General features: G+C 38.5%; 1 protein-coding gene across 1 annotated transcript in view; it reads left to right on the top strand.

Moving 5' to 3' along the window:
- LOC124621921 (1-phosphatidylinositol 4,5-bisphosphate phosphodiesterase-like) overlaps positions 1–13,951 on the top strand; it is a 603,554-nt gene that overhangs the window by 178,194 nt on the left and 411,409 nt on the right. The window contains exon 3 of the mRNA XM_047147427.1: positions 5,275–5,334. Within this exon, the coding sequence (XP_047003383.1) occupies positions 5,275–5,334 (60 nt within the window). The remainder of the gene's footprint in view (positions 1–5,274; positions 5,335–13,951) is intronic.

Below are 13,951 nucleotides of genomic sequence, written 5' to 3'. Positions count from 1 at the left end.
CAAGGAATGAGAGTGGGAAGGAAGAAGATTAAGAATGAAGAGGTTCTGGGGCAAGAAGGAAAAATATGTTCATGTAATCCTGAGGCTGTAATGGAAGTACTAGTAGTAGTAGTGGTAGAAGAAGAAGAAGAAGGCTCGTATGGTTATTGGCCTACAAACTAAGTCCAACATAATATCAGTGTCATCCTGTCCTTTACTCTTGCCAGTGTTCTGCACATGTTCCTCGCCTTGCTGATTGTATGAACAATGTCCTCATTTCTTACCTTATTAGTCCACCAAATTTTCGACAGCCTCCTATAACACCACTTCTCAAATACTTTGATCATTTTTTTCCTGGTTTTTGCATGTTCCATGACTCACTTCCATGCAATGCTCTATTCTTGCTCAGATTAAGGCTGATATTTGATTACGAGTAGACTCCTTTTGGTCAGGAATGCTGTCTTTGTTTCTGGTAGTCTGCTTTTTATGTCCTTACATCATCCACCATGTGTTATTTTGCTTCCCAAGGTAAGAGAATTCTTCCACTTCATCTACTTTGCAATCACCTTTATGAAGGTAAGTTCATTGCTATTCTCATTTCAGCTACTTCTCATTACTTTCATCTTTCTTTGGTCTACCCTTTGTCCGTATTCCGTACTCATTATAAGTTCATTGCATTCAGCAGGTCCTGTAATTCTCTCTTACTTTTGCTGAGGATAGCAAAATCATCAGCAGATTTTGTCATTGATATCCTTACACCCTGAATTTTAATTCCACTCTGTTCCTGTCATTGCTTCTTTTATATATAGATCAAATAGTAGTGGTGGAAGACTTCATCCCCGTCCCACACCCTTTTTAATCTGAGCATTTCATTCTTGGTCGTCCATTCTTATTTTTTTAATGCATTGTATATTATGCATCTTGTCCTGCAGCTTACACTGACTTTCCTGAGAATTCCAGACACCCTGCACCATTTTACATTATTCAATGCTTTTTTTAGGTTGAAAAAATATCTATGAACATGCCTTGATATTTCTTCAGTCTTGCTTCCATATCAAGTACATGCAATGTGAGAACTGGCTCTCTAGTGCCTTCACCTTTCATACAGCCAAACTAATCATCATCCAACAGTTCCTCAATTTCTTTTCCATTCTTTTGTATATTATTCTTCATAGCAACTTTGATGTGTGAGCTACTACACTACTTGTACTATAGTTTTCACACTTAACTTCACTTGCTAACTTTGAGATTGTGTGGATGATATTTTTTGGTGGGACAGCCTCAAAACAGTCCGTGTTTTAATCATCCTCCCTGCAGACAAAGGATCCACCACTGTCATGATGAATTGCAGAGACTACTTGACCAGAAGGCTTCTGCCTACTCTCGTACTTCTTACTACCTCTGTCACAGTGATTTTATCCCAGAATTTCAACATAACCTCCAATCCTTACTGAAATCCTCAGCCATCCCAAAATCTCTCCCCAGAGTTCATCTCCCTCCTCACTTCAGCAATCCTCCTCACACCCACTTTCTATATACTTCCCAAAATGCCAAAAATCCTGGGTACACCGGGTAGCTAGTTATTGTGCTTGTTCATCAACACCTCCAAACCAATTGTCTGAAGCCTAATTTCTCATATCAAAGATATGAAACACTTCCTTTACAGACTCTTGACCATTCCCACCCCATTCTCTCATTTTCATGGCCTTGCCAGCTCTCCTAATGCCTTCCAACTCCACACCCAGTTCCTCATTCCGAACTATATCCTTGTACACTTCTGCATAGGGCAGGTCATGTAAAAATAATCTGCAACACAGCTATTGGCACCTGCATGACACCCTCCTTTGCCAACCTGTTTATGGAAAATCTAGACGAAGCCTTCCTAGCCTACCAAAACCTAAACCCCTTGTCTGGTTAAGGTTCAGTGATGATATATTCATTATCTGAACTCAGGATCAAGACACCCTGACCTCATTCCTCCACAACCACAACACCTTCTCTCCCATCGACTTCACTTGGTCATCCTCGATCCACTGTGCCACCTTTCTTGGACATTGACCTCTATCTCTGTGATGGTTCTATCCACACCTCTGTTTATATTAATGCAACTAACCACCAAGAGTACATGCATTTAGACAGCTGTGATCTCTCCCACACAAAAAAATCCCTCCCAGACAGACTGGCCAACCTTGGACAGTAAATATACAGTGACGAGAACTGCCTTTCTGAGTATGCTGAAGCTCTTACAAGGGCCTTCACAGACTGTCCTTACCACCCAGACCTAGTTCTGCAAACAGATTTCTTGTGCCATATCCTTACATGTTTCGAATCCACTCAGTGCCCCCCCCCCCCCCCTCTGCCCCCAAGAATGAGCTGCAAAGGAGTGCCCCCCTTGTCATCCATTATCATCCCAGACTGGAGCAACTGAACCATATCCTTCATCATATCATCATGCCCAGAAATGAGGGACACCCTACTCAAGAATCACCCCTCCCTTAATTGGAATTCTGTCACCCACTGAACTTACTCAAGGCCCTGGTCTATCTCTAGGCCAGTCCCACTCCCAACCCTTTGCCTATGGGGTCACATCCCAGTGGAAGAATCAGGTGCAAAACCTGCCTAATTCAACAACCCTGCACATCCTATACCAGTCCTGCCACAGTATTATCTATCCCATCTGAGTGGGGCCACCTGGAAAAGCAGCCATGTGGTAGGACAGCTCTGCTGCAATTACTGCTTATAATGTTATATGGGCATTACCATCAACCAGCTGTCCACCAGAATGAATAGCCACCACCAAACTGTGACCCAGAACAAAGTTGACCACCCAGTGTCACAACATACTGCTGAACACAACATGTTCGAGTTCAGTTGCTGCTTCACAACCTATGGTGTCTGAAGCCTCTTTAGCACCAGCATTTTTAAACTTAGTAGACAGCAGTTATCCTTGCCACAAATCCTTCACCCCTGTAGTTCTCCTAGCTACAGTCTCTGCTAACCCTCTGCACCGCACCCTCTACACAACATTTTTCCCCTTCCTCTGTCCTGTCACACCCGCCCAATCCACGCTTCCATATCATCTCCATCAAGCACCACACCTCATTGGCCGTGGTACCTATGTATTGCACACCAAGCCCATAAACCTGCCACTCCTGCTTCCTGCACATCTGTTCCCTCCTTTCAGGATGCTAGATACCTGTCCCATACCTGCTCTCCTGCTTCTAATCCTGTTCTCCCCCTACTTACCTACACAACCCCCACCCCAGTCCATGCACAGTTGTGTGTATGGGGTGGGGATGGGGGTGTGTGCGCATCCCTGTGCCTGACAATGGCTCAATATTTCTTCTGTTCAAAGAGTTGTCTCCATTACTCGTAAATGATTCATATCTGTATATTCTGCTATCACTTTCGTACATGTATAACAAATATACACTGGTATTTGAACAGTATCATTTCCTAACTAAAATTTTCTCTGACCAGAAACTAGTCAATACTGGTGACTCATAGAGATTCCTCTGCTCCCAGCACCCCTGCAGGGAGTGCCAAGTTGTACTGTGGGCATGCTACATCATTCTTGTCTACTGTATAAGTTAAATCAGTTTCTCTTGCATAATTTTCTCTGGAGCTTTAGATATACCGGGGGAACACTGACTGACCTGATGGTATTTGCACCATCTCTCCTACCATTTTGTGTATGGAGATTACATTAGATGTTTTCAATGACTCTGGGAAGTTCCCAGTTTGCAAATAATCAAATGTTTATTTAAAGGAATTGTATTATTATGGACAAATTTCTTCAAAATTATGATAAACTAGTTTTCTTATTGCTTTCACAACTCCACCTCCGGTGTCAGAGCTAATAAATCTTGTCTTGGAACAAGAGTTAGTTTTATACTTCATAGATGCAGATTTCATTTTAGAAGTCATTGTTAGCATATTTTCTGCAATACCGACAAAGAAGTCATTAAACAGCATAGCTGCTGCTGAAGGATTACTGACCTCATTGTTGTTTAATGTAGTTGTAAAATTTTCACTATGTTGCTATTTTCCCCATTTTGTTTTTTTTATATGCTTCCACATGACTTTTATATTGTTTGATGGGCTGTTTATGTAGTCGTTTTTTATCAGACGTAATCTTGTTTAGTGAGTACATTTCATAGCAAGAATGCAGCTCTGGTGATGATGATATATGATAATCAAAGCCATGGTGAAGGATATGGTTCAGTTGCTCCAGTCTGGTGTGATTCTGGGTGATAAGGGGGGATTGGTCAATTTAGAAAAGTAGTACAGAAGTTTATATTTTCCTTTTAGGATGGCCTTACCCCTGATGTGAACTTGTAATTAGAACAAGCAATATTAGTAACAATACACTTGTTATGGAAAATAACAATTCAAAATAAAAATCATAAAGTCTCTAATAAACAGTAATTTTCTTCGTTTACATGTGTGCTCCGGGAATGTTTTTTTTATTGTTCTCTGTACAGATGGCTAGTAAAACAGTAAATATTTGCCTCATTGAAAAGCTTGCAAGTGGTTTTGGTGGTGGTGGTGGTGGTGGTGGTGGTGGTGGTGTAGTTTATATTTATACTGAGCTTTAGTATTTGTGCAAGGAGGCACTGAATCCTAAACCACATAACTGCAATGTTGTGTTGTAGTTATCTTCACTCACAGCTTGTGATACAAGCTTGTACTTGAAGTGGACATAATTTTCATGGAGATCATTACTTTGTTGTGCAAATTATATATTTTCATGAGACCTCCCTGCTCACACTTTTAGTGAGAAAACTCTGTTAAATTCTATACATTTCACACTTCCATTTTGTTATTTATTGTAAAAGAGCTCTAGTGTACTCATGAATGGCTTTAAGTTACCCCCTGGAGAGAAATAGTGGCAGCTATCAGAATTACTCCAGTATGTTTTATTACCACTTGTTCAGATACTTTTTGAACATGTCATGTTCAATAAAAACTGCTATTTTTCCATGACTGGTATGAGCTGTAGAATTGCGATCACACTTGTATCAATGACAAAAGCTGTGTTATGACTGTTTTAAGCCAATTGTGTAAAATACAATGTACTGTTATGTAATGCAGTTCATTTTTAGTAGAATTTCCTTAGCCAAGACTGAACATTGTCCTGATGTATTGAAACATGAAAAGCTTCAGCATAAAAGATGGAGTGTATCTTGTGATGATAAATGACTTGATTCTGATTGTGTTTAACAGTAATCCTACCTTGTTTTGCAGAACTGCTTTCATCACATTTTGAATTACTTTTTACAATTTTTGTTGCAGCATGGAAACGTCATAGAATTGTCCCAAGTTAGTGACATTAGAGCTGGTGGCCTTCCAAAGGTTTGTAAAACATGAGTAACATTTAGAAACCACAGTTTAATCTGAAAATTCTAATTGTATGTAGTAGCCTTATACTCAAATAGCTAAAGAGGCTACAGCTAAGTGAAACAGGACCAATAGCAGCCTCTTACTGCTAAAAAGGAATTTTAAGCTTTCACAAAAACTTTTTCATATCCTTTCTCTGTTCAAAATAGGTGCAATTTTGTTTGGAAATTAATGGACCTATTGACTGCTCCTTGCATTTAAAAAATAAGTGGATTGTCCTTTGAGGATATGAGAGACAAGAGTTGTGAACAGTGGAAGCTCTAGGTTGGAGTATCAACAATATAAGGAAAAGGTAGATTGCTACTCACCGTAGAGAGACTGTTGACTTGCAGACAGGCGCAATGAAAAGACACTTACACGTTAGCTTTTGGCCAAAGCCTTCTTCAGAAAAGGAAGAGCACACACACACACACACACACACACACACACACACACACACAGAGAGAGAGAGAGAGAGAGAGAGAGAGAGAGAGAGAGAGAGAGAGAGAGTCATTCACATAAGCAAGCACACCTCACGCGCACATGACTACCATCACTGAACTCAAGCTGGAAGTCGGTATTCTGGGCTGAGCCACTGGTGATGTCAGTCACGTGTGCATGAGGTGTGCTTGCTTGCTTCGCATTTGTGCGCGCGCGCCCGTGTGTGTGTGTGTGTGTGTGTGTGTGTGTGTGTGTGTGTGTGTGTGTGTGTGTGTGTGTGTGTGAAAATAGCCATTGTATGGCTGAAACTGGTTGTATTTAAATGCCTTTTACTGCTATTGTGTCTAAAAGAAATAAAAAAGATTTTGTGCTTGTGTATCATTGCTTACAATTTCTTTGTTTCTGAGTCACTTCCTTAATACGAAGTAACAAACTCATCTTCAGTATTCTTATCATCTTATCTTACCATCCTTATACCCAAGTCTGACTGATGTAAAACAGTATAGATGTAAAGGAATTTCTTTACATGTTTCCAAAAGCAAAGATTGATTTCTTACATATCTATATGTTGTTTTCTATGATGGCATTAAATCTGTTTACAGATATGTTTTTATATAAATTTTTAAACAACTTTACCTGCTCCATAATTTTTACATTGGCCACTCTTTTTCAGTCCTTCATGATTATTTTGCTAATATACCACTAACCCTTGTTTTTGGATGACTTATTGATATTTTTCTTGATATATATTTCTAGTGTACTATTAAGCTGTATTACTAACTCATGGAAGTAACTAAGTTGTCTTCAGCAAGTAGAAAATCTGTATAAAACAACTATGTAACCTTAAATGCATTTAATCACATGAGCATTAAGAAGTTAGAATACTGTTCTCATTCGTGGTGTCTTCAAAGTGATATGTGATTTAACTGACTGGCAAACATTATTCAGCATCTTGGAGGATTTGGTATTTGACAGTGAAACAAAAATCATTCAACAGATCCTGACAAACACCATCTCAGTGGTAAAGTTACTCATAGTAGTCTGTAACACAATGATCAGACAATTGGATGAGCTGTCCTAGTCCTCTTCTGTATTGTTTTGGAGAATGGTGCAACAATCTGGGAAACAGCTCTGGAAGTCGAGGGATTAAGAGAGATACACCTTTGATAGAAAGGAAGGACCTAGATGCTAAGGTTTTAGCCTTTACTGATGATATTGTGCTGTTAGTTCAAAATGAAGATGTTAAAATCTGCTGGACAATTTGCATAGCTTTGCTGAGAAAAAATGGCCTGAAAGTGCCTTATGAAAAGACTGACTCCACAGAACATAAACATCAGAGAATTATGTTTAGCAACAATGCAAAGGAAAGATAAGCACGTCGAAAGGTTCGGATATCTGTAAAAATTGATCCAATTTAATGGGCTAGATAGACAGAGCCAGAGTCAGTAATTAGATCTGGCATACAAACTAATCCAGAATGTTGTACCTCTTCAGGGCTGCCAGAATTTTTTGATGATGAGTTGAATGGAATGGATGGTGTCTTGAAAATATGTTTTATGTTGAACATCTACAGAAGTGAAACAAGGTTGATGGAGTGTAGTCCAAATTATATTAGAAGATGCTGAGGGAATAACATTAGAAAATGAGACATTAAAAGTAATTAACATGTTTTGCTATTTGGGTAGCAAAATAACCAAGGATGACCAGAGTAAAGAGGATATAAAATGCAGACTGGCAGTTGCAAGAAAAGTGTTTCTGAAACAAATTAAATTTGTTTACACCAAATATAATGTAAACTCTTATGACATATTTTCTGAAAGTCTGGATTGTAGCCTTATGTGAGTAATAAACAGCACAGACAAGAGGAGAAATGAAGCTTGTGAACTATGGTGTTACTAAAGAATGCTGAAGAGTAAATAGTTAAATCAAACTTTATGAAGAAGTATTGGTGCTTTTCGCCTAATATAAATTTCAGAATGAGATTTTCACTCTGCAGCGGAGTGTGCGCTGATATGAAACTTCTTGGCAGATTAAAACAGTGTACTGGACCGAGACTCAAATTCTGGACCTTTGCCTTTCACAGGCAAGTGGTCTACCGACTGAGCTACCCAAGCATGACTCATGACCCGTCCTCACAGCTTTAATTCCGCCAGTACCTCATCTCCTACCTTCCAAACTTCACTGAAGCTCTTCTGCGAACCTTGCATAACTAGCACTCCTGAAAGGAAGGTTTGCAGAACAGCTTCTATGAAGTTTGGAAGGTAGGAGATGAGATACTGGCAGAATTAAAGCTGTGAGGCCGGGTTGTGAGTCGTGCTTGGGTAGTTCAGTCGGTAGAGCACTTGCCCGTGAAAGGCAAAGGTCCCCAGTTCTAGTATCGGTCCAGCACACTGTTTTAATCTGCCAGGAAGTTTAATATAAATTTCACTTGCCCCCTTAGATACTTTTCCTCAGGGCAAGATGAATAGATATGTTTGTGTTCTTGTGACTACACACACATATATATAGATACAGATCTATGTAAAGACAGACATATATTTAATCAGAAAAATGTAAGGAAATGGCAGTGGTGCAATAATTAATTGTTTTTTACCTTGAGAAACGTTTAGTGCTGCAAGTCCAAGTGATACCAGGTCACAGACACCAGCAGAGTTCTTGGAAATATGTATGCAGATGACACTTCTGGATATAAGCAAAATCAGATGTAAAATGCAACCACTGCTTATGTTGTTAGTGAATATAACAAAATGCATGTTGGTAATAAATAAACCTTTTCACTTCTGGTAATAGATTAGTAATAATCATCTTTTTAGTAATTGCAAGAATTATTATTATTATTATTATTATTCTTTCTTTTCTCAGACGTTATGTCTGGTCAAAAATAAAAGTGACGCGGACCTTGATCAAGCGTGACATCCTTTTAACTGTACGGTATATGTTACATTGCATTTAGGAACTTTCGGGTTATTGAACATGTATCAATAATTACGGATTTCTGTAGTTGTATATATACGTTTGGATGTAGCTGTATTGCGTTGATGTACTGGTGGATATTGTGCGGTATGACTCCTGTAGTTGATAGTATAATCGGTATAATGTCAACTTTATCCTGATGCCACATATCCTTGATTTCCTCAGCCAGTTGGATGTATTTTTCAATTTTTTCTCCTGTTTTCTTCTGTATATTTGTTGTATTGGGTATGGATATTTCGATTGGTGAGTATGATGTCAGGTTTGTTATGTGGTGTTGTTTTATCTGTTATAATGGTTCTGTTCCAGTATAATTTGTATTCATCATTCTCCAGTACATTTTGTGGTGCATACTTGTATGTGGGAACATGTTGTTTTATTAGTTTATGTTTTATGGCAAGTTGTTGATGTATTATTTTTGCTACATTGTCATGTCTTCTGGGGTATTCTGTATTTGCTAGTATTGTACATCCACTTGTGATGTGATCTACTGTTTCTATTTGTTGTTTGCAGAGTCTGCATTTATCTGTTATGGTATTGGGATCTTTAATAATATGCTTGCTGTAATATCTGGTGTTTATTGTTTGATCCTGTATTGCAATCATGAATCCTTCCATCTCACTGTATATATTGCCTTTTCTTAGCCATGTGTTGGATGCGTCTTGATCGATGTGTGGCTGTGTTAGATGATACGGGTGCTTGCCATATAGTGTTTTCTTTTTCCAATTTACTTTCTTCGTATCTGTTGATGTTATGTGATCTAGAGGGTTGTGGAAGTGGGTATGAAATTGCAGTGGTGTAGCCGATGTATTTATATGAGTGATTGCTTTGTGTATTTTGCTAGTTTCTGCTCGTTCTAGAAAGAATTTTCTTAAATTGTCTACCTGTCCATAATGTAGGTTTTTTATGTCGATGAATCCCCTTCCTCCTTCCTTTCTGCTTAATGTGAATCTTTCTGTTGCTGAATGTATGTGATGTATTCTATATTTGTGGCATTGTGATCGTGTAAGTGTATTGAGTGCTTCTAGGTCTGTGTCACTCCATTTCACTACTCCAAATGAGTAGGTCAATATTGGTATAGCATAAGTATTTATAGCTTTTGTCTTGTTTCTTGCTGTCAATTCTGTTTTCAGTATTTTTGTTAGTCTTTGTCTATTTTCTTTTAGTTCTTCTTTAATATTTGTATTATCTATTCCTATTTTTTGTCTGTATCCTAGATATTTATAGGCATCTGTTTTTTCCATCGCTTCTATGCAGTTGCTGTGGTTATCCAATATGTAATCTTCTTGTTTAGTGTGTTTTCCCTTGACTGTGCTATTTTTCTTACAATTGTCTGTTCCAAAAGCCATATTTATATCATTGCTGAATACTTCTGTTATCTTTAGTAATTGGTTGAGTTGTTGATTGGTTGCTTGCTGCCAGTAGTTTTAGATCATCCATGTATAGCAAATGTGTGATTTTGTGTGGATATGTTCCAGTAATATTATATCCATAATTTGTATTATTTAGCATGTTGGATAGTGGGTTCAGAGCAAGACAGAACCAGAAAGGACTTAATGAGTCTCCTTGGTATATTCCACGCTTAATCTGTATTGGCTGTGATGTGATATTATCTGAATTTGTTTGGATATTAAGTGTGGTTTTCCAGTTTTTCATTACTATGTTTAGGAACTGTATCAATTTAGGATCTACTTTGTATATTTACAATATCTGTAGTAACCATGAGTGGGGTACACTATCAAAAGCTTTTTGGTAATCCATGTATGCGTAGTGTAGCGACCTTTGTTTAGTTTTAGCTTGATATGTCACCTCTGTATCTATTATCAGTTGCTCTTTACATCCCCATGCTCCTTTGCAGCAGTCTTTTTGTTCTTCATTTATAATTTTGTTCTGTGTTGTATGTGTCATTAATTTCTGTGTAATGACTGAAGTTAATATTTTGTAGATTGTTGGTAGGCATGTTATGGGGCGATATTTAGCTGGGTTTGCTGTGTCTGCTTGATCTTTAGGTTTCAGATAGGTTATTCCATGTGTAAGTGTATCAGGGAATGTGTATGGGTCTGCAAAGTAACTGTTAAATAATTTAGTTAGATGTGAATGTGTTGAGGTGAACTTCTTTAGCCAGAAATTTGCTATTTTATCATTTCCATGGGCTTTCCAATTGTGCGTAGAATTAATTGTTTGGGTGACTTCATGTTGCAAAATTATCACTTCAGGCATTTGTGGTATCATCTTGTATGAGTCTGTTTCTGCTTGTATCCACCGTGCATGCCTGTTATGTTGTACCGGGTTTGACCATATGTTGCTCCAGAAGTGTTCCATGTCTGTTATGCTTGGTGGATTGTCTATTTTAATGTGTGAGTTATCTATTGTTTGGTAAAATCTCTTTTGGTTTGTGTTGAATGTTTGGTTTTGTTTCCTTCTATTTTCACTTTTTTTGTATCTTCTAAGTTGTTTGGCCAATGCTTGTAATTTCTGCTTCTTTTCATCTAATTGCTCTATTGCTTCTTGTTGTGAGATTTTACCTAACCTTTTTCGTTTTTTGTCTGATATTTCATTTCTTATAAATTGTGTTAGCTGTCCGATGTCTTTTCTCAGTTTTTCTATTCTGATCTGTAGCCTGTGTTGCCATGCTGGTTTTGTGGGTTTCTTCTGTGTGTTGGTTGGTTCTGATCTCTGCCTAGTTTGTATATTTAGTGTAGTGAGTGCTCCTATATAAACCAGTAGTTGTAACTCTTCCATAGTTGTGTTTTCATTTATTTTGTTGTGTATGATTGTGTTGATAGTTTTTATTGTTGTTTCGACTTGTGGGTTATTTGGCGGTCTATGCAAGAATGGTCTAATGTCTGTATTTATGTCTTTGTATTATATATATGTCAGCTGAAATATCTCTTCTATATCTAACATGTGTGTCACTTCGTGTTCTATTTGTGCTTGTTCTGGTGGCTGTCTTAAGATTTCGTTTTCCTCTGATTGTTTAATTGATGCGTGTTGGTCTTTGTTTGTTTGCTCTGGGATGTTTGATCCTTTACTGGGATGTTTGAGTCCATTACTGTATTTTCTTCTTCTTCTAATTGCACATTATTTTGTTCCAGTGTTTGTTGCACTTGTTGTTTGATGTTTTCTAATTCTGACTGGGGTATCCTGTTATTTTTTATTATTACACGGATCTGATCAGCTAGTCGTTGTTCTGTTAAAAATTTTAATTCCAGGTATCTGGTAATAAATGTTGTGTATACTTGTGATCTGTATCCAGTTGTGTTGGTTCCTAGGTTTGTTGCTTGGTAATAACAGAACATGAGGTGTCGATTAACTTCATCTGACCATCTCATCCTCTGTCTTTGTTTTCCTTCTAGGGTGGTTGCAGGAAGCATATCCTGCAAAACACCTCTATTTGGATTTAAATCATTTTCCAGTTGGCTAGCAGTGTCGTTACCATTGTGGGCGGGCATAGGGTTCAAGCGTCGTCCCCGACCATGACGGCGCTTGTCCGACGCTTCTTTAGTTCTGTCCTGAACCAAGTAATCACGCTAAAAAGGGGGGTTAGCCCTATTAGTGGTTTGTTCTTTTCGTTGCCTTTTACGACTGGCAGAACATACCGGAGACCTATTCTTTTCCCAGGCCTCCACGGGCTTTATTATTATTATTATTATTATTTACATTATTACTGCCCAGAGTTGAGCATAATGAGTAGGCATGCAGCAGAGGAAGGTGAAGGGACATTTGGCCTGATACCCACAGAGCCCCTACAGAATGATATGAACTCTCATCTATATGCTTTCCTTGGCTACCAAACAATGTGCGTTCTTGTTTCGGACAAGTCTTGACTTATGTCAGTAGTGCTGCAGTAGTAGTTGAAAATGGCAGTTATTATTCTTTCTTCTGCCAATTGCTAGATTTAGTCTGTGACAGAGATTCTCAATGTTCAAAGCATTAGTGCCAATCAAAATTCAACATTAGCTGTGTCAGGTGTATCGGCTGAAGGCTACAAGCAAACAGATTGTGCTTCATTTGTGTAGGCAATTTTCTGTAGGTCTATGACTGTCCCTATCAAAGAGGGCCATAGAAAAATATGCCTCATCAGTGACGACTTGTGAAGTTGGTGCAGCAGTGCGTGATGGAGAACATTTTCTCCGTGGTTATGGATATCAGCAGCCATTTTCCACAGATACTGCAATTGCTGTGGTATGAATAGTTGCTAAGCATCTTTTGCTCAAGGTGTTTGCCGGGTAGATGCTGAAAAACATGATTCCTGAATACAAAATGAATTGCTTAGGAGCAGCATTGACATTTTTTGCAACAGTACCATGACGACAGTGACAAGTTTCTCAACAGGATCCTCATGGGCAATGAGATCTGCATTGCCCATTGTACTCTGGACAACAACAGTTTTAAAAGAGTTAAACTGAGAGCTGTTTGATCGTTGGCTGTACAGTTCTGATGTTGCTCCCAGCAATTTCTGTCTTTCCTTGCACCTCACGAAATTCCTGTCCTTTGGACACCACTTTCATAATGTCAAAAACTGAATACAACTGTCGCACACTGGTTCCATTCCCACGAGCCAGATTTATACGACACAGGAATACAAACATTATGGTGAAGAATAATTCAGTCATTGCTGCATTTATTGTCAGTAAAGTTTTCCATGTAACTAGGTTTTCTTTTTTTTCTTTTCTTTTTTTTTTAAAAAAAAAAAAAAAAGAAAAAAGAAAAGACAAAGTACCCAGTGAAACTCAATTTCTGGATGACCATGACCCTTGTAGACTACTGGGAGTAGTGGGTTTAGAGAACTTGGACAATGTTTTCTGTGGAGTGTGCCAAGCTATCCTTTGTCCTTGTCTCGTTAAAAGAGAGAGAGAGAGAGAGAGAGAGAGAGAGAGAGACTAAATCAAGCAAGAAGAGATGCAAATGGTCTGCAGCAGGTCTCACACAAGCACAGATGAATGTTCCCCCAACACATTACACTGCCCCCACTGAAGTACATCCAGACATGCCATCGACCTGGAGTAACAAAATATGTAATTCATCCAACCAGCCTACATTAATCCACAGTACAGCATCCATGCCCACATGTCCACTGCAGTCATAAATAACAATGTCAGTTGGTTAACATGGGAATGCTTAGAGGTATGTCTGCTGCAGAGCCCCATGTTCAACAGTGTATTCTGCATTGTGTACTTCA

The sequence above is a fragment of the Schistocerca americana genome, chromosome 7 (genome assembly GCF_021461395.2).
Source record: "Schistocerca americana isolate TAMUIC-IGC-003095 chromosome 7, iqSchAmer2.1, whole genome shotgun sequence".
NCBI classification, from domain to species: Eukaryota; Metazoa; Arthropoda; class Insecta; order Orthoptera; family Acrididae; genus Schistocerca; species Schistocerca americana.
The sequence above is the reverse complement of the archived record's forward strand: the minus strand, read 5'-3'. Positions and strand labels throughout refer to the sequence as shown.